Source organism: Bactrocera tryoni, chromosome 1 (assembly GCF_016617805.1).
Source record: "Bactrocera tryoni isolate S06 chromosome 1, CSIRO_BtryS06_freeze2, whole genome shotgun sequence".
Taxonomy (NCBI): domain Eukaryota; kingdom Metazoa; phylum Arthropoda; class Insecta; order Diptera; family Tephritidae; genus Bactrocera; species Bactrocera tryoni.
Window position 1 is genome coordinate 68,997,485 of NC_052499.1, and position 25,134 is coordinate 69,022,618.

The 25,134-nt window shown below is 36.7% G+C and overlaps 1 protein-coding gene across 1 annotated transcript in view; it reads right to left on the reverse strand.

Annotated features, from left to right (window-relative positions):
- Positions 1-727: 727 nt before the first annotated feature.
- LOC120770755 overlaps positions 728-25,134 on the reverse strand; it is a 129,795-nt gene continuing 105,388 nt past the window's right edge. The window contains exons 5-12 of the mRNA XM_040098344.1: positions 12,779-13,095; positions 11,362-12,580; positions 11,130-11,270; positions 8,932-9,056; positions 8,676-8,804; positions 7,784-8,502; positions 7,503-7,668; positions 728-4,004 (exon numbers count right to left, since the gene is read on the reverse strand). Coding sequence (XP_039954278.1) covers positions 1,590-4,004; positions 7,503-7,668; positions 7,784-8,502; positions 8,676-8,804; positions 8,932-9,056; positions 11,130-11,270; positions 11,362-12,580; positions 12,779-13,095 — 5,231 coding nt within the window. The 3' untranslated portion in view covers positions 728-1,589. The remainder of the gene's footprint in view (positions 4,005-7,502; positions 7,669-7,783; positions 8,503-8,675; positions 8,805-8,931; positions 9,057-11,129; positions 11,271-11,361; positions 12,581-12,778; positions 13,096-25,134) is intronic.

A 25,134-nucleotide genomic window follows, 5' to 3' on the forward strand; every position in this document is an offset into this window, starting at 1 on the left:
TGGAAGTTTTGAAAATAACACTGTTAGAAGAAAATTTGTGATGAAATTGTTCTATAAATTTCTTACTAATAGTAGGTTAAAAATCTTCGGAAAAGAGTTGGAGTGGTTCATATTCTTCAAATTAGTGAAAATTGAAAGCCCTTTAAAATATTATATTGAACATGTTTTTACATACGTTTTCTATGTTTCAATTGGATTAAGGTGTTATATACTGCCAAATTTTCCAAAAAATTGATTTTTTGTTATTTTATTTTCTTAATGTCCATATATTTAAGATTACACACAGAAAATTTCATATTGTTTCGGTGAATATTTTCAAAATTGAACGTAAATTTGAAAAGGAAGTACTTGGAAGTACAAGACCGAAGTTTAAACTCGTTTTTCTTAAAATAAACCGATTTGTCTCAAATTTTAGCACGAGCTTCTTAAATATATTTTTTGATAATTAATCGAAGATTTTTACTCACCAATAAATATTTTTTTATAAAGAATTTATGGCCGAAATTTTGGTCAAAAATCGATTTTTTTAGAAACTGCCATTTTGTCAAAATTCTTTAATTTGCTTATTCCTTCGATTACTTACTAGATTTAACATTAATTTAAAGAAATCTGTTTGGTTTTTTAGTTTCAGAGAATCCAGTTCAGAGATATAGTGATCATCGCAAAACGTCTTTTTTGAGAGGAGATCAGCTGTAGTTCTTTTCCAAACAAAATATTTTTACTAACACTAAGTCTTAAAATACAGTTAAAAGATGCCATAAAATGTTTACAAATTTTTGTATCAATAGATTTAAAAGTTTTATCAGAAACAATACTGGAAAATTCGTATTTTATCGGTCTTCTAACTGTATATAACCCCTTAAAAGTCTTCGATAAACTTAAAAAAAAAAAAACATAAATAAATCGGAATGGAATTTCGGAATTTCGAAAGAAAAATATTATAGAACGAAGTAAAAAAGTAAATAAATATTTGGCATAAAATCCATAATAAAATTGTGATGAAACGATATTTTTCCGATAACACAAATTTTGTTGTCGAAAATGATTTTTTAAATACTTTAGGTAATATTCAGACTTGATCGTGTTGAGCGAACATTTTTCCCCAATATTTGGATCTTGTATTTGATACTAATTTTTTCTAACTTAAGACTTTTAAATTGAAAACATTTATGACAAAAAAGTAAAGATTAAAAGGTATCGAAAAATATTATGAAAAAGTATTTAAAAAAAAATTGTTAAAAGGTGCTATGTGGATAATATGGCGTTATTAGAGCGGGTCGGAACGAAATCAAAGTTGCTCGTTTCCTGACACAATTTTAAATCGATATTTTTTTAGAAAAATAGTTTATCGATTACACTTTGTTATCACTTGTAGAAGAAGCGAAAGTAAAGTAAGAAACAATGCTATTTTATGTGTACTGGAAGCAACTTACAGTCGGCAAAGAATGTGCTGAGTTTTTCTACAAACATACATACATCCATTGACCGTGAATCACTATTAAATACCGATTAATTGCTTTGCGTAAAGCACGTTCGACCACCTTCCCACAGTACTCAAGCGCACATCTATTGCTTATAACTATTAACCCTTAACTAACTAGATTCTCCACATCGGACAACAATACCTCCAAGTCGGATGGCAGTTCGTGCTCCCCTTCCATACGCGCCTGACCAATGTGGCTGGACGCCGCCGCCACTGACGGCAACGGCGGCGGATGATAGCTATGTTGCAGCTGTCTTATAGAATTGGAACGCTTTTGTTGCTGTTGCAATTGTTGTTCCGAAGGGGCGGTGGCATTAGAATTGGCAGTGATGGCTAGTGATGGTGCTGTGGTGGAATGTGCGTTGCTACGACTACGTCGATGCTCATGCCGTACCGGTGCATGGTGGCTACTGTGGCTGGGGTGACTTGCATGACTTGCATGACTACCCTGACTGCTGTGACTGGACTGACTACCTGCGACGACTAGTTGATCTCCATCGGCTATCCGGTTGAAATTGCCCAGACCGCCATTGGTGTTGGCGGCGTTCGCATTTACGCTACTGCTGGCAGCGGCACTTAGACTGGCACGTGGTATGTTGCTGAAGCTGGTGCGCGCAGCCGGTAGAACCGCTGAGAAAGCATGGCCAGCCGTGCTCTGGCTTGCGGACTTTGGCTGATGTTGGTAGGCGGTGCTGCTGGAGCTACGTCGCAGCTGACGTTCCGTAGGCGCGGGCGTAACTACGTTGGCGGCAGCATTGCTGGCGTGTGTGGAAGTGGTTGTGTTGGTGGTTGCGGTGGCAATGGAGTTTTGTGGATCATTCGTGTAGATACTGGGCTGATATGTGGTGGCCGCGTTATTACTACGTAAATTCATATTGGAATTGCTGCGCCGCGCCGCAATAGGCGGATCTTTACCATTCTTGGCGGCGCTATTGAGTTTCAGATTCAGACTACTGCGTTTCTTTGATTTGGCTAGATGATTTTGATTTTGCGCCATTTGGCCAAGATTTTGTGTACTACCGAAGTTGCGGCCCAAATTGGCTGTACTCGCCGCAGGCTGATGCGCGGTACTGCTTTCGCTCAATTTGCGCGCATTGAGCGCCGTTTGATTGGCTGTAAATGGATTGTTGGCCGAAAAGGAATTGGAGCGACTGTAGTTGTGTGCGCGTTGCTTTTGCAATGCACCACCGACAGCGTGCGCATCGGACGTCAGCTTGCCGCTATTTGAACTGGCAGTCTTACTGGAAACACTTGCGTTTGCCGAGTTTGCCGTGACGCTGTTGCTTGCTGCTGCTTCATTGTTGGCGGCTATGGCGGCGCGCATTTCGCCCGTCGCTGTGCTGCACAGCAGATTCTCGTAGAATGGATTCTCCATTTTGGAGGGCATGGTTTTCGGATTGAGCGTCTCATAAGTCGGTTCGTTTAAGGTTAGTATTTGATTGTCTTCGTTATTATTGCGGAGTAGCAGCGCAATGCGTTTGCATTTAACCTCGTCATTGCCACCGCTGCCAGAGTTCTTGCTACCCTCGCTATTTTGATTGCTGCTCTTGCGTTTGCTCTCGGCGCCGTTGACCCCTACGCCGTTCGTACGTGTCGTCCGCTTAAGTTTGTTCGCTGCACCGCCAATTACATGCGTCTTCACTTTGGCATTCTTGGAGAGTCGCAGCGCGAACTTAAATGGCGGCTTATATACCACTTGCAGTTTCACTTTGTCATTGACCAGATTCGTCACCGACTTGGACTTCTGCGGCGACTTTTGTACCAGACGTTCGGGTGTGGACTGCGATTTGCTCATTACTTTTCGTATTTTCGAAGAATGTTCAATATGCGAAAGCGGTTGCACGACAATCGGCGACTCCAGCAGCCATTTCTGCACTTTGCCGAAGGTGTTGGTGTGCCCATTACCGCTAATGCTCGACGCGTCCTGTCCACCGCGCGATGAATAATCGATGATTTCTTTGTTGTGCTTCTTAAAGCGCTTACTCTTCGCTTTCACTTCGTTCTCCAACTTGGCGCTGCTGCCTGCGGCCGCAAGTGGCGTGTTTAATGCTGCAGCAACTGGTGTGGCCTTCAACACAGCCGCGCCGCCACCACTACCAACGCGATTTTTCTTGGTGCGCGTTGGCTTTACCAAAACTTCTCCACTAGCACCGCCGGCAGCTGTTGCTGTTGCTGCTGCTGCTGTATTGCTTAGTTTTCCACTACGGTTATGCGCGTGCGTTGATTTCGCCGCTAACTCGGCTGCTTTGGAGGACGTCGCTTTGCCGCCGCTGCCGCTGCCTTTAGTTTTGCCAGCGCCTATATTGCCACTACTGCCGCTTCTGTGCGCGCTCTTACTTTTGTTGCTGCGCTCGCCGCGCACCTTTTTCTTGAACGGTACTTTTGTACGGACGGCCGTGTGCACGATGACGCCGTTGTTGTCGTCGGGTAGACGCACTGTTTCGGTGGTTGCGCTGTGTATGATGGTCACCGATTTTAGTTTCAGATTCGAGCGCTTCGCCAGCAGCTTCGTGCTGAGTATCTGTTTGGAATGAAAATAATACCATTGATATGTTTATAGTTTGTTCTCTGGGTAGCAGAATAATATCTAGCTTACTTGTTGCTATTTTACAAGATTTGTAAATAATTTAATCAATCTTATAGTGCATGTTTATAATTTTTAAAATAATAAAGATAGTAAATATAATGTTGAATAATGGTTTGTTGGGTGATTCCTAATTAAGCTAAAGCAAACACTTTTAGCTTTTCGAATGTTTTTGGCCTTCCTTTAAGCGGGCGCTCGTTGATATCTAAATCGCCGTCTTTGAGGCGAGGAAACCACTCACGGCACGTTGTTCTATTTGGAGCAGCACCACCGTAAATTTTTTGGAGTTCTCGAAATACTTCAGCCGCTGATTTCTGTCACTATTAGAAAAACATAAATAATTCCCAAAAATGATAAAATCGAAAACTAATGTGGAAACGCAGTTTCTTTTTCAAATCTCTATGTTAAATTTATCACGCTTGAGATGTATCAAAATCGATACCACTAACTGCTGGAGCCATCTATTCACAAACCAACTTAGTTGCGCATCTAATAATAATGTTGATAGAAAAAACTGTAAAGTCCTACTTTTATGTACAATTTGAGAATTGTCGAAGCCCCTCGAGTCAATCTTTTAATGTATCCTAATGGGTTACATGAGTGTACGGGTTTCTAATTTTTATTGTCTTATTAAAATCTACAACACTTCTAGAATATTGTCCCAGATTTTCTAGTTGATTCGAGTAATAGTTTCAGAGATACAGCCTTGAGAACTTGTGCGCTGAAGCCTAGCCAGGCTAAGTGCATCGTCTTTAAATGTGTTGATCTCGAAACTATGTTTTTGAAGTCGGTTGGCAAGATTTCTCGACAACTACTCAACCGATCTTAATGAAATTTTACACAGGTCTCTAAGATATAATTCTTAAAGACTTGGATGAAGTATGTTTTTTTCGATTACAACTATTTGAAAAAAAACATGTCGCGAAATTTTTACTGAAATTTTTATTTTTTGTAAAAATGTCTGCCAAAAATCCAATTTTCAGTTGTTTTGTCCTTCGACCAAGTTCTAAGTTAAGGTCTTTCACTTTAGATGATCCTGTAAGGGGGGGTCACCGGAAAAGGCGTCGCAATGGCCGAGTTTAAAATATTTGTTTCCAAAAATTTTAAAATTTCGTTTTAAATAGTGTATGATTGTAACAAAAAAATATCCTAATAAAATATTTAATTTTTTATATGTGAAAAAAGTTAATGAAAAAGCCTGTTTTTGACCCGAGCAAACCCATGTAACCCTTTAAGTACCAGCTTATAAATTTTTACCCGTGCTGATCCAGTAAAATTAGGCTCGCAAACTGTATCAATAAAAATTTCTTTTTCTAGATTTGGTCAACCTTTCTTTATGTTTTTGTAAAATTTGATCTTCATACTTCAATTAGTGTGACTTAGTGACTTGATGACTATCCTACAATTTAGAGAATGACGCTCCAAAAATGAGTCGAAACCGTAAAAGCCTAAACTTCGCAAAAGCACTGAAGGCCTGTGCAGCCGGATGCTTATAGCATGTGTATGGAAAATTGGATTAAACGTTGGCAGGCTTGTATTGGCTCAAAAGACTATTTTAAGGGCGATCATAAAGATTTTTTTTAAATAAGTTATTTTTTTTGTTAGTCAATTTTGCTCAGATGCTATTATATTATATGTAAACCAATCGTAAGTGAAATGTGATGCTCTTTTTCGAATGCTAAAGCTGTTCGTTAGAAAATATTACTATCGATAGTTTTGATTCTTAAACGTTGAGGTCATACTAGCGGTAGCCCAATTGCAATACTCTAAATAATTTGTGTAATGATTGTCACTTGAAAATTCTTTAAAAACAATTGGCATACGAAAATGATACTTTAAGTAATTCATATAGAATTTCATATGGTTGGAGTTTCGTAGGATTGTTGAACAAAAATCGATTCGATATAATATACTTGTATACTTGTATTTCCTTTTTTCGAAGATTCCACTATGACTTCAGTTGAAATGACAGGAACAAGTACAACAATTTTATAGTCACTTACATTCTATAATTAATATTAAGTTCAATGCTAATATTTCGATTTTGGAGACTAACTTTGAAAATTAGAGATATTACTTTTCACCAAGACTGCATCTCTTGAAAAAAGTAGGTTAAGTCCAATACAGAGTCAACTGCTGTGCAGTATTGTTAATAGACCTTTTGAAATTGTCATCGAATATTAATGACTTGGACTAAAGAGAATTACTAATGGCCTTTCAGAAAACTAGTATATTATTAAAAAAGTTTATTTTGAAATTCATTCAAATCGTAAAAAAAGGGTAAGGAAAAATATCAGAAATTTTTTTTTATTTTGAAACCTTTTCTTTGGAAACCATCACGCCAATCATGAAAACTTTGTAAATCACCTTTGTAAAAATTTTTAAACTATGCTGTAGAAAAAGTTATTTGAATTTTTGCAACTAATGTTGGATTAAATAAATCTACATGAGCCTTAAAGTCATCTAAGATCAGCAGAAAATTTGTATGAAATGATTGATTTAGCTACTGTTTCTACAAATGCTCAATATGTGACAAAGCCTTTTTAGCCTCATAAAATGCACAGATATATTTTTTTGTTGATCTAGCGATAATTACCCACAGCCTTAGATTATACAAGTACAGGCACTTACTATTCTCGCGCAATCGCATTGCTATCTTTTCTTCATACTCATCATTAAGCATTTTTGTTGCAACCTTCATGATCTTTGAAGTTTGAAAAAAAAAAATAGTTTTTAAATGTCAAAAAAGATAACACTAATCAAATAACTAAAATTGAAACAAAAATATTTTTCGAAAATAATAATTTTTTATGGATTACTACTATATAATAATAAGAATATATCGTCACCTAAAATGCAAAATAACTTAACACCACTTTTCATAAGTTTACAGTATTGAAAAAAATTTGAGTCTTAGTTATAAAACGGTATTACAATGGTTACCATAAACAAAATTAGAGTTATTAAAGGGTCATATATTGTTTATTATATTTGACTAACGATTTTCAATTTTTTTTTGACGATACATTGTTTTGCATTTTAGGTGACGATTAGAATTTTTTATTTGTTCAGAATTATGGTTTCAGATTTCATGATTTTCGAAAATTGGAAACAATGCATGAAATCTTGAAGGAGATTAAAGTATACGTTTATATTAAAAACACAACGTATGACCAAGACTATGAAATATTTTTGGGATAAAAACTAGATTGACGATTAGTTTAATTTTTAATTTTAATTCTTTTCAAAATATTTTCGCTTAAGTCAGTTGAGAATTGCAGTCTAACCAAAGCGATTAAATAAATCAATATTTAAATACTTTCCTCTGCTTAGTACGACGTACTTTCGTATATTATATTCTTTACATGTGTGTTTTATCGTTTATACTTAATTATGTGCTTTTATAAAATCTTCAATGAAGTCTGCTCAACTTACCAGCAACACGAATACGCCCAATGCCGCCAACACAACTGTGTACCAATTATGCTGTACCCATTTCTTAAATGTGGCAATGCTCTCCTCCGACAACAGTAATTTGCGTAGCGTGGCTAACGGTCCCGACGGATCAACTTCGCGACATTTTTGGAATACGTCACAATAGCTGGGAGAATAAAAAAATAAAAAAAGAGTAAGAAAAACACGTTTAATACACTCTCATATACATGTCGACCAGCACAGAAGCATACGTGGCATGTGGCATGTGCTGCAACACTCACCCATTGTAATCGTTGCACGGCGTGCCCGGCTTCGCGTACATATCCGGCACATCAAACGGCGGCTCATTCCATTCAAACGAACTGCGACAGGCATTACCTTCTCCGGGCAATTTACAACATAATTCGCACGATTTAATTTTGTCATCAGTCGGTCCCGGTATGCATTGGCATGACTCGAGGCCGTAGGCCAAACAAATACTACCTGTACACTCACCCATGTAACAAACGAATTCTTTGTTGCATATCGTCTTATTCGGTTTGTTCACCGATGGCGGACACTCCGGTCCGAGACCGTTACAGAAGCTCGGATCGCGACAGCCGTTGTCATCGCGACACTTATCGCCGAATTTCAATTTACAATCACCCGTACAGCATGGACCCTGCGATGGACTGCACATAGCACGCGGTGTCAAAGTGCATGGCTTTTCGTCGATGCGCGGATGACGTGACATCGGGAAACAACATGTATCCTTGCAGTCCTCCTCCCAACCGCAGTCACACTGTTCATCACCCTCGACCACGCCGTTGCCGCAAATGGACGCCTGCGGTTCGGTGAAACAGCCTTTGGCGCTACGTGCTTTCGCATTTAGTACGGGTTCGATGGATTTTAGTGAACATGGTGAGAATTTGTTGTTGTTCTTTTTATCACCGGACGTGGCGCGCGCAAACATTATGAAATTACCATCCTCACCGCCGGGTGTGCACTGTTCCGGATCGTGCTGGTCAGCGGGCAAGTAGAAAAAAGCATGAAAAGTGTATAGGTCATAAGAGAAATTAGTTAGAGTGGGGGGAAGAAAAATTTTTTGGTTTGCAAATTTCAAATAAAATAAAATTTTTATGAAGACTTTAAGATATTTCTTAAATCTAATTAATTTCAAAGTACTGCACTTACAGGTGATCCAAAATTATGCCCGATTTCATGTGCTAATGTCACATGCGATACGGCTGGAGGAACATGTTTACCGTAATTTAGTAGCGTGACAATGCCTGTGTTCAGCGACTTCAAAGAACCACGATAGTGCTGCAAAACAAAGCTAGTTTTAGCAACTTTTCATCCAAAAATAAAGTTTTGCTCATAGTGAAATTTGAAATTTGCTTTCTCAAAATATAAAAAGTATCAAATTCTATAAAATAAAATTTTGACTTACGCCATTCTTCTCACATACGCCGCCGGCATTTTTGAGGTCACCAGTCCATGCCAAACCCAGTGTTCCCATCTCAAAGTCTCGATATGTAAACATGTACGCCAGGCAAAAGGCATCATAATCTTCCTCTAAGTTAGTGAAAATAAAAGAAACCGAAAAAAATGTTAGAGAGGTTAAGTTTACCTTGAATTTTCCAAAAAAAAGCTTTAATTTTGAAAAGCTGAAGGATATGATATGCGTTTTTGTTGATTTAATGGTAACCTTAACGAATCAGAAGACACGATTCTTTTATGAACTACATTAAAATTTTGTCAAAATTGATCATTCATCATGGAAAGGCTTACACGTATTAACAACGTTTACAAATCGTTTAACTTCATTACGAAAATTGATGTTCTGTAAAGAATGTGTTTGGTGCGCTTTGCTTCAACTTATGGTCAACATATTCGGAATACTGAGCATACTATTCGCAACACCATCATAAATAATATTCGACCGAATAGACCACGTCCAGGACGCTGTGAAGAAAATATAGCAGCCGTAGCTAAGTATACATGAAGACCGTGGAGAGTCGAATCGGCGCCGTTCGCAACAACTCAGACTGATGTATGGAACGACTTGGCGCATTTTATGTCGTGATCTTAAATTGAGCGCATACAAAATGGAGCTTGAAGAACTGAAGCCGCTGTATGGGCTCTTGAAAAGTTTCAAGAAGATACGACGATTTCGAGCCAAATTCAGCGATGAGGCTCATTTTTGGCTCAATAAATATGTATACAAGCGAAATTGCCACATTTGAGACGAAATGCAAATTGAGGAGATTCAAGAGCTGCCATTTCATCCAGAAAAATAACGGTTTGGTGTGATTTGTGGGCTGGTGGAACCACAGCTCCATATTTCTTCGAAAATGATAGCGGCGAGAACGTAACCGTAAATGACGGCCGTTATCGCGCAGTGGTAACCGACAATTTGATATCTGAAACTGAAGCTCGGGATTTCGGCGACAATTGGTTTCAACAAGACGACGCCACTTCCATTAAATGGCATCAATCAATGGATTTATTGAGAGAACACATCGGTGAGCAGATGATTTCATGTTTTGTGCCGGTCGATTGGCCACCAAGGTTGTGTAACATCACACCGCTCGACTTTTTCCTGTGGAGATATGTAAAGTCTAAAGTCTATGCTGATAATCCCGCTTCGATTCGGGCCTTGGATCAAAACAGCACGCGTGTCATTCGCCAGTTGCCAGTCGAAGTGCTCGAACGAGACATCGAAAATTGGACTCAATGAATGGACCATCAGAGGCGGAGCCACGATCACTATTTCCAAGATATAATCTTCAAAAAATAAATGACAAACAATATTTTTTCGAATTATAATAAACATTCCGCATTAAATTTGAAGTTACTGCGTTTTTTCTTTAAAAAAGTAAATAATTAGAAAGTGATTAAAGGTTTATATTTACTTCTGAATTTCATAATATTAATTTGAAATTTTTGCCGGAAATTTTAAGTTGAATAGTATGATTGTATTTGTAAGAATTAACTTAGTGTTACAACATTTCCAGAGTCGGTGACGAAAATTTCTCTGAAACGGCTGGACCGATCGACTGAAAATTTTACATAACCTTCTTAGTTTAACACTTAAGTGCGATTTTTTCACAATACGCGACATTTTTTTTAGGAAACCGCCAATTGGTCAAAGATTTGACTTGTCCTTCGCTGATTACCTGTATTTATCTATTGTAATAGTATTTGTTTCCAACTCTCAATAAAAGTAGTACTGAAAACATTATAAAATGTCTGAAAGCGTTTTTAAAAAGCGTTTTTGAAAGTATTCGGAAAGCCTTGTTTTGGAGTAGAGTTACCACCTAACCACAAAAGTAATACAGAAAATATTACAAAATGTACGCCAAGCAAACGTCTACGGAAAGCCCTCGGAAATTTTTCGGAAGCTTTCAATATTGCCATATTTTGAATAAGAGTTGCCACCAATTGAAAAACTTATGACCAAAACCATCACATCACAAGTTTTAAGGTTCATGAAAGTTTCGTTTTCAAAAAATTTTCTATTTCTAATCTCACAGTAATAATTCATATATGAAAGAATGCAAAGATAAAATTGCGTCATAGGAAAATCTTATTTTTTATATAATCTGAATATATTGGACCATAATATACACAAATTTTCTATATTACCTGAAAAGAGTTCCAGAAACTTTTCCACGCCGTAATTGCCCGGAAATCGATAACTCGGATCCCTGACCGCGTTCATATTATGCACCTTGATGCGCTTAATCATGAATGTTATATTATCTGGCTTGCCGTCATTGTTGAAATCTGTTTCAATATTATTTAAAAAAAAAGAAGAAAATCAATTATTTATATTCGCACATAAAAGACGCTCCCTTTGGCGTTTGCGAGAACTCACCCGTATTCTTGTAGATGGAATTGGCGCGCTGCACATGCCGCGTGATCGCCTCAATGCTGGCCTCGTCGGAACCCATCTTCTGAAAGAATGTGTGATCGGCTTGCAGATATAGCATGCACGTGATCTTGCGATCGTACATCGACTGAGCGCTATCCTTCGAATTTGTCTCGTACGCAGCATCACGACCACGCCCACTTAGCAAATTCGTCATCAACATGCTGTTGAAGTGTGGATTTTGTGGATTTGGCACTAGCATAATATCCGGATTGTAATTATTCACGATGATGTTCGGCTTTTTGGTAGCGCCATTTTTTGTTATGATTTCGACGTGTGTCTTGTGACTGGGACGATCGTTGTTGTTGTTGGTGAACATGGTGGACCAATTCGTTTGAAAGAAATTGTTCGTGTCGAAGCGATTGTTATTGTTGTTGTCATTGTAGTTATAATTGACGCCATTATTGCTGTTTGCATTGTTGTTGTTGTTGCCACCGCCGTTGATGACAAAATCATAGGGATACGAACGATTATTGCTGTTGTTGCTGCTGCTATTATTATTGTTGTTGTTGTTTTTATTGCTGTAAGTGCTAACAATGATATTCTTGTGCTTGGCATAGGTTTTGCGTAAGCCATTGTTATTGTTATTATTATTATTATTATTGTTGTTGTAGTTAGTGTTGCTATTGCTATAACTACTGCCAGGATTGTAATTGTTCACAAGGATGTTGCGATTCTGTACACCACCACCATGGGTGGACGCGTTCGCTACAATGAGGGACGGAACATAAGTGTTGCTACTTCTCGTATTGCTGTTGCTGTTGTTATCACTATTATCACTGTTGGCTTTGTTCACATTTCGCAGCAGGTCGCCGTACCTATCGGTTGTTTCCCTATCAACAGCGGCTGCATTACGCCATGTTGCTGTTGTCGTGGTTGTCGTCGTCGTCGCCGATTGCTGATATCTATTTCGTTGCTGTTCCCTATTATAGTTAAGCTCATGCTTATTGTTATTGTTGTTAGTCACACTTTTCGTTGTAGTGATCTCTTCACGTTCGCGATCTCGATCTGCATCTCGTTCCCGTTCGCGGTTCTTCCCGCGTTCTTGTTCACGAAAGCGACCACGACTGCCTCCGCCCGCAAAAATGCTAAAGTCATCGTTGTAGGGCACGTCCAAGTCCAATGGCAGCGGCGGATTTTGATGGTCATCGCTGGATGTAGCCAACTGCGTGCAGAGAAAAGATAAAATAACGGAAGCGTATAAAATAAAATGTGTGCAATCGATGAATGTCAATAGCATGTGAGTTGGGTCGTCGTCAACAATGTGCACGCCAATTATGCGCAATTATGCTGCATTGTTCTTTGTGTTGTTGCTAAGTAAGTGAGTATTCGGGTAATTGGTTTTACTCTTTAAATTACATACCTCATCCGGCAGCCAACGCTTGTGACGCTCTAGCGACTTTGACGCTTCCGCTTCGGTGGTGACCGCTTTCCGTCGCTTCAGATCGTTCAGCAGCATGTCGCGTCGCAGTCGTTCGCTGGCGCAGTGCTCGGCTGCGGCCGACTTGCGCATTTGCACATCGCTGACTTTGTAAATGACACTGTGCACACCCGATGCGGGCAACTCGCTTGAATAGCGATGCGCTGGCTCCACATAGTAGTGTTCACCGACCGTTTCGATGGTGCCATCGAGCAGATTGTCGCTGGTGAGAATGGCATGAACATGCGAGTTCTCATCACCTGAAATGCAAACCACACACATACAAATAAGTATTTATTATAATTGATATACTAGAAAGTATTTGGCTACTAATCATGTTAGGTTTTATGAAATAATTGCTCTCAAAGTGTCTTATAGGCATGTCATTGCGGAGAGTTCTTCTTCATTAATTATTAAGAAAACCTCAGCAGGAAGTCATTGTATTTTGGTAAAAAAGCACAAAAATAAGTCAGTTTTCCATCGTATTGTGATTGGTGATAAAAAATGGATATAACAATAATCCTAATAACAATGCAAAAGCAAGTCATCACATATGAAACCTGGCTAACTATACAAATTAAGTCTGCGACTGAGAAGCACAGACCGTATCTACTCTGATTAGCATTTATTCCAGTCGATGCAGAGCACCTTCGCTGGAAAACGGATGCTATCAGAACAAAGTGTCAAAGAGTGGCCACCCAGCCGACGCTGTTCTTTCGGGATGAAAATTTCGAGCGTACATTTTCTTTACCAATAAAACAAAGAACCGCTCGAAGTAAAAAATATTGATGCCGTTCAGGCAAGTGTTTCTGAAGACCGCTATTTGTCGATTCCAAGACTTTCTCAAGAATTGGGACTGTCTCAAACCACATCCTGGCGGATTTTGAGAATGGATTTGTACTTACATCCACATAAAATTGTTCTCACTCGAGAACTGAAGCCATTAGAACACCGTAAACGTCATGAATTTGCTGATTTGACTGATTTGCTGGCTTGGAACAACTTGAGAATGAAAACGATTTTTTTAAGAAAATCAACTTCTCCGATGAGGGTCACATTTATCTGAGTGGTGTGGTAAACAAACAAAATTGTCGATTCTGGTACAAAGAAAATCCTCAATTTATTTAGGCACAACCATTACATTCATCTAGCAGACAGTTGACAGTTTCGTATGGTGTTTGGTCTGGTGAAATCATCGGTCGTACTTCTTTAAAAATGGTGATAACGGTGACATACTGTCAAAGGAGAGCGATATAGATCAATGATAACCAACATTTTATGGGCGCAATTAGAAGAAGTTAATGGATAGAGAGCAAAATAGAGTTACGTCCTACACAGTACGTGTAAGAACCGAAAGATTGCTAGAAAGGTTTGGACATTCAATTATTTCAAGAAATTGTGACAATGAATGACTCCAAAATATTGTTATTTAACACTATTAGACTACTTCTTGTGGAATTATTTGAAGTCATTGGTCTTTATCAATAAACCAGACTCTCTTCATATTTTAGAAGTCATTATTGAAAGTGCTTTCATGACATACGACTTAAATTGTTTCAATAAGTACTCGAAAATTGGATTCATCGAATGCGTTCCTGCAAAAAAAGGTGTGGAGGCCATTTAAATGATGGCATATTCATAACTAAACTGTTTCGATTGTACTTAACATTAAATAAAAAACTTCTTTAACAACTATTAATTACTACAGCTTCATTTCTGGGTTAAAAAAACTGCTGTTTACGAAATATGTTGGAACAATGAAATAATAAGAAATCTACGATTATAGATAAATTATTTAATATTGCATATCTATATATTCTATATTATTAATAAGATATTGTTATTAGTTCTATAGATTGTTATCGACTGTTGTTCATTAAGGGACACACCTAACGTGAAAATTCCAAAAAATATTTGTTTTTTGTTTTGACGTAGTTCACGTATGATTTAAGAATAAAATACTGAAATTTTAAATAATATTTCAAATATTATCACAGCTTTGACGCTCAGTTCAATCAGCCAAGCCAAACTAAATTTTTCAAATTAACTGCAATTGTAGCTCAAGACAAATCATCCGCCAGCTTTTATTTATTTTTATTTGTGTAAAATGTAATTTTAGAAGACCAAACCTCATTTCATTTTTGAAAAAAATTCTGCAATATCTTTCAGAATCTGTCAATTTTGTAAATTTTAATAAGATATTATATTTTTGAAACACTTTGTGCGTATTCACTAATTGTGAATAAATTTATTACGCAAACTCTAAAATATTTTAGTTGATTTCTTAAAAAAAAATTCCTCAAAAACGGTATTTTTTTAGGCGCTCACACTATTTAAGTTCTTATTATAATTGATTCGAAATATCATCAATATCGATTTTTCAGAAATTTATTTTTATTTTTTAAATAATTCTTCATATACTGCAATATTTGGAGAAGTAAATAAATTAAGTGCGCTACTAATGTCGAAAGTTATTCCGAAGTTAACCTCGGAACGGATTTGGCTTTTTTAAAACAAACTTTCCATATATTATACATATATGCGTTATACATATTATAAATTTTTTATATAATTTTCATAGATGGTAGTATGTAATAAAAAATCTGTGAAAATTCCACACAGCCTTAAAAAGTCGAATATCTCGAGAAGTATTAATGATAGCGATTTTGACTTCGGAACTTTTTTGTAGCAAATAAATTTTCCTACAAGTTTGTCATGAACATATTTTCTGTAGCTCTTGTCATTTACGAGATAAATACAAAAAATGCGAATTTTATGGAAAAATCAGGCTTAGAGCCCCGGTGCCACCTCGCCGGTGTGAGTTACGACTTTGTTGCACTGGGCGGTTTTGTACAGTGAACAATTCAGAGAAATATGCGTCTAAAGTCAAAGCGATGCCATAAAACACCTCTGATCTGTAGGAATTTAAAGATAAAAAATCACGATTGTAGTGTATTTTCAATGGAAAATTTTTACATGCCTTGGTCCAGTTCGTAATGTTAATATTAAGGGCTAAAATTTTCAGGGAATTATTTTTACTGTATTTTCAAGGAAATTTCGTGACGAGATTGAAAAAAAATTAATAGTTCAAAAAAAAAAAAACACCGTAATATTTATGTATGTATACTATGGTTTCAAATATAGATATAAAGATGTCTAGGTGAAACATATTGCCTTAAATATTATACATAAATGTTCAGTAATTTGAACTGACAAAGTATTTCTTAATCTCTAAACCTCTCTTGTCAAATTGAATACTTCAAGTAAAAATGGCAACTCATACATTTCCGTTTCACAGATTCACCATAAATCGTCAATTATAAAATTTTTCTAAAATATTTGCTTGAATCAATGCTAAATTACCCGTGGCTATAAATCCTTTTAATGAATTTTGAAAGTTACACCACAAAAATGTATGAATTTACAACGTAGGCGATAGTATGCACACATATATACATATTTACATACATAGCACATAGGAGTGGAAATGTATGGATACAATGAGAACATTGCCGAAAAGAAATAGCCCGAGTATGAGGATGAGATTGTGTCAAAAGTTTCCGAAAACAATAATGAATTTATTAAGAACAACAAACATAAGTGAGTGTGTAACGGCACATCAATGACAAACACGCACAAGCAAACACTTGCAAGAAGTGCTTGTATGTGTATGCAAGGAGAATAGAAATAAGTTACAAAGATGTGAAGAGGTACAAGTACTTTGGGAGAACTCCTGCTCAGAAACTTCCTTGCGAACTTTGTTGTTCTTTACTTTGTTCGGCTTTGTAATTTTCTTTTTAATTTTTAGAATTTTTCTTTTTTTCTTCTTACCTCTTGATTTTTCATTCACGTTGCTTAAGACTTCGTACCTGCTTGCTTGTTTGCCTACGTGCGCGTGTATGTGTGCGGCATAACTTTATGCGCCAGCTGCATAACCAAATAAATGAGGTAAGCTGGAAGTGGAGAGGAATGCGAGTGTGGGGAATACTCCGAAAAAATTTTCCCAATTCCGATGGCAAGCAGCTTAAGAGCAAAAATTTTGCTATGACTAAATTATACAAAGAGTATACCAGACTTGCTGACTCGTTGCTGTTACCTTGCTGGTCTGGGCTGTTGCGGCTGCCGTTGCCGTCAGGCGAAATTGGCAAAAACAACTTCACAACAAATGCGTTGCGCCATAATAGCGTTGGTTGGGAGAATATAAAGTCGAAAAAATGAAGCTAGTTAGTTTGTGGGTACTTCATACTAACACATCGGCGGTGTGTCTATGTGCATTAGGGCTGTTATTAAGGTAGTTGTAAACATTTTGTGCGAGGGTTTCTTTTTAATTTTTATATAAACAGGGACCCTTTAGTACTCCTAATAGAGTTCTTACAACGTTTGCCTGCTTGTTGAGCAAGACAGGGATTGAATCCACAGATATTCAGCGAAATTTATAAAATATCTTTCGTTTAAATATCTGCAAGTAGCCAGAGGCATAAAAATTGTCTAATTGTAGAATGGTGCATATTCCGGCTAACTCATCTGCCTCACAGTTCCTTGTGATATCACTATGTGCTGGGACTCATTACAGGTTTATTGTGAAATAGGACGTCACACTACAGTGGTTTGGTAAATGGAAAGTGACTTTGGTATCTAGTTTAGCAGAGAAGACACCACCTCTTCTCGGTAATCTAGTTCGGAGTCATCCGTATGGATGCTTGACCCTAACTCGCACTTTTCCCACTCTTCTCTGGAAGAGAAGGTAAAATAGGTAATCGGATTGAGATTCAACTCAGTAGGATTTTGAAAATTTGTGGTAATGGAAAGAAACGCGAAAGAAAAGATTCCGTCAGTCTAAGAGCTGACTTCGCTGCCATTTGCTTCCAGTACAAGTCTGTCGGCAGTAAGTGCAACAATATGTCAAGTGCCTGGCTTGGCGTTGTTTTGAGAGCTCCTTTATTGGCGTAGACATCGTTTACGCGGTTATAGCTTACTTTTCATTGGGGCGTCTTTTTTACTTGATGGTTCCCAAACCCAGCGCACAACGATAGGGAGAGATGTTTCGCCTTCTCACTTTAGCTCGCATTCAAACGGATGTTTTTTGGCTGACCAGAGGATACTTGGTCTAAGACCGGAAGTTCTGGCCACTCACAGAGTAAATGACGCTCTGAAAACTTTCCTCAAGATTGCTGAAAACTCCACTGATACAAATACTGTCTGTTCTTTGTACGCTTTTTATACGTCTTGGAGAAGTTTCCATTAATTGATCAAAAAATTTTAAATTTTTTCAATTTTATTTTTGGAAACAATTTTTTTATAAGATCGCTCTAGAACTTGAACTTCTATGATTGTGCCAGCTTACATATTTATGTCAGTGGTGTGTTCGATTGGTTATTCTGCAAGGGTAGCCTAATATATGAAATACCTAGGATTTCTACATACCCAAGCAATAAAATTATCAGTTTTCTCATTAAAATGTGATGAGGCCGCTAAAATGTTCTCTGCTCTATTAAAACTCCATTTTTCTAATCATTCACTGCAAGGAAGACTAGTAAATTCAGCAAAACTTCAACCAACGACGCAAGCACACCAAAAAATATTTCATGTCCATTACTTCTATATTCTTCGGTATATTGAGAACACCCCTAACAAACGCGCATACCGTGCATAGCTGTACACGTTATGAGTGCGAATGTATGTACTCGTATGTGTGATGTATGCATGCAAAAATTGAAAAGCAAGAAGGCGGAGTATGGCATAACGCGAAATTTCACATAAAGTTAGAAATTTGTGCATGGCGGGCAGCGAGTTGCAAGCTGCCAGCCGGAAAATAGGAATTGGTAACTGATGAACTGCAGAACTGAAAAGCTGACTTAACTCACATTTCAGTGGGTAGGGAAATTTATGAATACGTGTGCGTGTAGGTACATATGTATGCATCTACGAATATACATATATTTGAGCATACAGAAGTGAGTTGATTGCTAACGAAGTACATGTGTATGTTTGTGCGACATTGTGTGTGTGTGTGTGTATGTTTGCTTGAATAGAAGTTGAAGCAGTGCAGGATGCGTAAATGAATAGTCAGTTTCATAGGCAGTGGCGCAAACAACGAGTTGAAAACTTAGCGCAGAGCTTGAAGTAGACGCGGTGTGAGGCATATATGCGTGTGTATCTAGATATGTACGTATGTGTAGGTGTGGAAATACGTGCGTATTTTTGTGAAAAATTCCGATGAGTTAATAAACTTTTATTTGTTGTACGTGTCATAAACGTAGCAAATGTTATTTTTTCAACTAAAAATTTTACAAACATACATATGTATGTATATTGCTATTGCGTAAATATCGCAGATTTGGCGAAAAAGCGTTTCATTCAAACCAAGTTTGGAGAAAAATCGGATTTGTTTATGCGTTGTTGGGATTTATGCTATGTTAACGGCGGCGCAGCGCCAAATCGCTTCCAGCCGTGCAATGTTGATGCTGGCATGCTGCTAATTTGCCTGTTGCCATGAAAATATCTATATATATATGTATGTGTGTGTGTGTAACGTGGCAGATTTGCAGCTTTGCTGCGTTGTTTGGAATTTTTGTTAGCCCCATTGCTGTGGTTGTTGCTCCGCTGCATGCAGGCCAACGCGGCTATGCACACAACACAATCGCTACAACATTGGAAACAAAGTAGGCATGCAACAACAACAACAACAAAAGTTACAATGAACACACAAAAATGTCAGTAACATACTGGAGCATACGCACACACACACACACACTCACACAGCGAAGCATACGGCAAAGAACATTCCTCAAATTGCTTGGCAGTCAGTGTGTTGCACAGTTGAGTGAGCAGTGGCACGACTAGATTACACACGCGCACACATACACATGCTTGCATAGAAGAAATGTGTAATTGACGCAATAAAGCTGGCTGACAGCCACTTTAAGTAGACGGCAAAAATTGAGGCACTGCAGAGCAGGTGAGAATCGAAATTGCCGCCGTGATATATCAGGCAGTGTGTCACATCAGTTACTTGCCAACACAGTGACTGGTATTTATTTTGCCTTTTACTTTTATTAAGCATACAAACAGACACGTATTAATACATACATAAAACTAAAACATATGTACATAAATACATTATTTATATTTATATATCTACTTAGGGTGTGCGTTATTTTCCAATTCAATGTAAACTGTGCCTAAATCGTTCTTTCAGCTCCTTCAGCGAATTTTGTTTTATCTCTTCGATCAACTAAAAATGGGTTCCACAGAGCGGTAATTTCAGTTTGGGGAACCAGAAAAATCACACGGAGCCAAGTCTGGTAAATACGGTGGTTGATCGATATGTTATTCATTGCGTTTTTGGCTTCAAATTCGGTTAAAATTGTGGCTTAATGTGAAAAGAATTCAGCTTTTTGGGATGAGTCAAGCAAGAATGCGTTTCATACCCAAAATATCCACCAAAATCACTCGAACGGATTCGGGAGAGATGTTGAGTTCTCTTGCTATCTCTCTAACACTTGCTGATGATTTTCAAGCACCATACCCTTTTTTAGTATTTTCATCAGTTGAAGAGCTCGAAGGTCGTCCAGAATGAGGCAAGTCATCAACGATCTCTCGTCCGTCTTTGAAGACTTTGTACCACTCGTAGGCTTGCGTTTTTGATAAAACTGAAGCCTTTTCCAACATTCGCAATGATTTCGCACATGAAATTTTGTTAGAGATATAAAATTTGAGACAAATTCTGGGTTCTATATTTGTATTTATTATAAAAATCGCAAAGCACTACTGAGGCGTACCGACTGGTTGATAGATCATATTTGGCATAGTAATTAAGGACAATCCTACCTACTTAGCAACATATTAGCATATTTTTTGATATATCCTTATTTCGGGGAGTTTAATTACAATTTCCGTATGCTTTTTTGTCTCAAGGTACATATTTAACATATACATATTTATTAATTGTCGTTTCTTTTAAGTCGTTCGTGAGTTATAGCGTCGCAAACATGGAGCAAAATAAAGAGAAAATACGGCTTATTTTACAGTACTACTACGATAAAGGCAAAAATGCATGTCAAGTTTCCATTTCCACCTCACAACGATGGTTTCAACGTTTTCGGTCTGGTGTAGAAGTGGTCGAAGATGCGCCACGCTCCGGAAGGCCTGTCGTCGAAAATTGCGATAAAATAGCTGAATTGGTCGAAAGAGACGGGCATAGTAGCAGCCGTAGCATCGGTCAAGAGCTGAGCATGAGTCATCAAAAATTCATTTCAATTTCAATAAAAATAAAAAAATTCAATAAAAATACCGCAAGACTTTTTTGACAACCCGTTAAAAGTAAACCTAAGTTTTTGAAAAACTAATATTCTACAAAGAAGATTTGAATATCTTTCAAAAAAACCCTCCTTTTTTAGCTATAAGCCGTTAAAGTTGTACATCAAGCGTATTGATCATGTATACAGAACACCATGTCGTATGAGTAACATGGAATGTATAAATCACTTGTACATATACATAATAGCTCAGTGCATTTGATGTAGATATTAACTGCGTGTAACTTTTAAAGGAATGTGTTTATGAAAGAAGTCCACCTTTTTGGTGGAGCAGAAAATTCTCAATAAGAATATAATTGCTTTAGCTTGTCAGTTTTTTGGAGATCTAAAATATGTTGTAAAAATCCAATGTTAAATATATGAGAAAAGTAAATAATTTAAGCACGATTTAAACTGAAAATATAAGGTTTAATGCTAAATCTTCAGGGACCGTTTACAAAAAAAAGAAAAACTATTAATTTGCAACCCTATACAGGTAGGCCATAGAGTTAAATTGTAGTAGAACATATTTACAAGTACATTGATTTTAATCGCTTCAGTTTGTACAATACTTTTTGGAGATTGTACCGTTGTCTTGGACAATAATATGTTCAAAATTTAGTGTTGATATCTTGTTCATACAAGGGCTGTATTTTGATCGTTCAATTTATATGGCACACATATGCTATTGTTATCCGATATCAGTGGTTTCGACAAATCCGAGTAGATTCTAAGAGAGAAACGAAGATGAGAAAAGTTTCAGATCGATATCTGAAAAACTGAAGAACTAGTTCGCATATATTCAGATAGACGCTCATGATCAAATTTACTCTGTTTATCATGCTGATCATTTATAATTATATATGTATATAAATTTTATAAGGTATACGACATTACCTTCTTGGTGCTATAAGCTTCATGGCAAACTTAATATACCCTATTCAAGATATTAAATGCAACTTGGAAAATAACGGGCACCCTAATACAGATGCATGCATATTTATTTGCGCGCACTTACTTTCATTCATGAAGACATGCCTATCTTTTCCAGTTCATACATATGACAATTTTAATACAATATGTATACTATGTGTATGTATGTAAATAATCTCCACTATGTATGCGCATTTGTGCGTGTAAGCCACTCCACACTGCTTAAATATGCGCAGAAAGTTCACTTGCGTGAAAGTGTTTATGTAGCAAACAGTTATTTGCGTGATTTTTGTTGTTTTTCCAACTCCCCCGCCAACACTCTCAGTATTACTTTCTCTCTCACACACACTCACACTCACTAGGGTAAAGTATAGATGCAAAATGTGGCACAGAAAGTAAAAACATCACAAACAGCAAAGGGAAATGAAGGAAAAATACAAAAATGAAATAAAATACCCCTGAGCAGTGAAATTGAAAAGAACAAACGATGCGAAAGGACATTAAAAATGTATGATGCTCCAGACGCGCTTGACCTATACAAATAGCATTACAATTGACGTACACAAAACGGAAGGCATACAAACAAAGATATTCGTGTGTTGATGTGTTTGTGTGGGTGTATGGGTAAGCAACCTCGAAGAGACGAACTTGTGCGCTATTAAATACACAAATAATCATACCAACGTAGGTATGTACAATTACAAATACCTACACATATACAAATGCATAAGTATAACTGTATGTATGTACATGTATGTGTTGGTTTGCTTTTTGTAAATAAATTCAAGACATGAAACAATGACTGTGAAAATGTTTTGACACAAAAATTGTCCTTCAACGATATGTGACAACAAGGTGATCCATGGGAAACAGGCTTACAAATTTAGAGGCGCAAGTCAATAAGAAATTATGTTAACATTAACGTAAAATTCTTGTACCTCAAACTATTTCTAACCGAACTCGGCCGATGTGTCTAAAAAAAAGCGGTAAAATTAAATTTCTGGAAAAAATTGTTTGTTAATTGGATCAACATTTTAATTAAATGTTGTTAATTTTCTACATATTCTCGAAAATCTTCATTTAATTTTTTTTTGATTTCTAATTCTATAATACATATATTGAGAAATAAAAAATGTTAATACCCAAGTTTATAATTAAGAATTAAAAAAAATGTGTTTGAGTTCACAACGGACTCTACCCGTTAACTCCCTCCAATTTAACTCCGATTTTTAAACTACCCAGAGTGTGACCAATTAAAATGTTCCTCCTTCCTTCCTTCCTTCCTTAACTACATTATATACATAAGTTGAAGAAAAAATGTTCAGCAGGTGGCAACACTCCTAAGTAAATATGTTTATTTATTACAAATTCATAAACACTGAAATTAGATATCTTTTTTTTTAATAATTTGTTTGCTTAATAATTTTTATTGAATTGAAATTACTAAAAGGGTGGCAACCTTTATAAAATTATTTTTAACTCGTATTAAAGCATATTCAGTTTATTAGTTCTTTATATGATAAATTTTTCTGGCTAAAAAATTTCAAACATGTGGCAACACTGTAACTATCTCTTATTTGGAATTACCCAGTCTTACTGCTACTAAAGTATGGACAAAAAAAACCAAAAAAAATTGTAGATATGTACTTTGCTTACTTCATAAATTTTATTGAATTTTATTTACTTAAAGGGTGGCAACCTTCATAAAATTATTTTTATCTCTTTGTGAAGCATATTCAGTTTATTTGTTCTTCACATAATAAATTTTTCAGACTAAAAAATTTCAAACATGTGGCAACCCTACAAAATTTTTTTATCTGAAATTACTCAGTCTTACCACCATTAAAGAATCGACATAAAAAGAAAAAAAACTAAACATATACGATTGATTTAATTCGTTATTGCTATAGCTGGGTTCGAATAATCTGTTTCAAAATTATTGTTTAAATTATTTGGGAAAACTTTCTCACGAAATTGTACTTTTACATAACTTTGATATGAAAAGGAAGGAAAAAAGCGGATTTACTAGAGGTTGCCGTGAAATGAAAACAATTTGAAATATATTATATTATAAAGTGGAGGTTCAAAGTAAAAATTTCCTCCCTCTCTCTCTTTCTCATCTATGTACATATCTCGAAGCGCTTAAGATTAATTGTGGTGTATAATTCTGAATTTGTTTCCATACATTGATAGAAATACGTAAATATATTCTAACTTCCTTACCATATTTTAAGAGTCGTAGAAATGTAGTTTACAATCATATTAAGGTATTTATATGTAAGTATGTACGTGCATACATAATTTTTTACATACATATAAGGAATATTTAGGAACCCAGTTGAAGTTTGATGCTTAAAATATGAAATGGCTTAACTAAACATGGAAAAATTTATTTAGCATAAGACGACGGGAAAGCGTATGTGTGTGTGTATGCACAAGCGCATATATGTAAATGCGAACTACAGTGCGTATACGTACTATTTTGCGGCAAACTAGTATTGCGCACCTAGGCGTATACGCGACATCACACGAAATGCTTAGCATGACTACGGGTGTGTGTATGTGTATATTTGCACAAATATTTATTCGCACTTAGCGCCACGTTGTCGTATAAATAAGAATGTACATGCTTACATATGTACCGTTAAAAGCAGCTAGTGTGCACTTTTATGAAAACGTATTATACGCATACATTACACACAATATTCACATACATATATACATTTGCACGCATGGGCACATATGTATGGGTTTTTTATGTGTTCTTCTGTACACTTGAAACATGTGGACATTAATGTGGCAGGCACACTTCATTTAACAAGCAACAACGCAACGCAATGCCAAGCTGAATGTCGCCATGGCAGGAAATGGCAGACGCAGAGGAGGTGACATGATGACTGCTCAACTGAACAAAAGTGCACAACTAAGCGGCAGGACACAATCAACCGCCTGGCAATGGCACATAAACACCAGCCGACCCAACAAAAACAGAATATAAGCGGCAAAGAGAAATCGGAAAACCCCAAACGAAAGCGAATTGAAACAAAAGCAAACAATACGAAAAAGAAA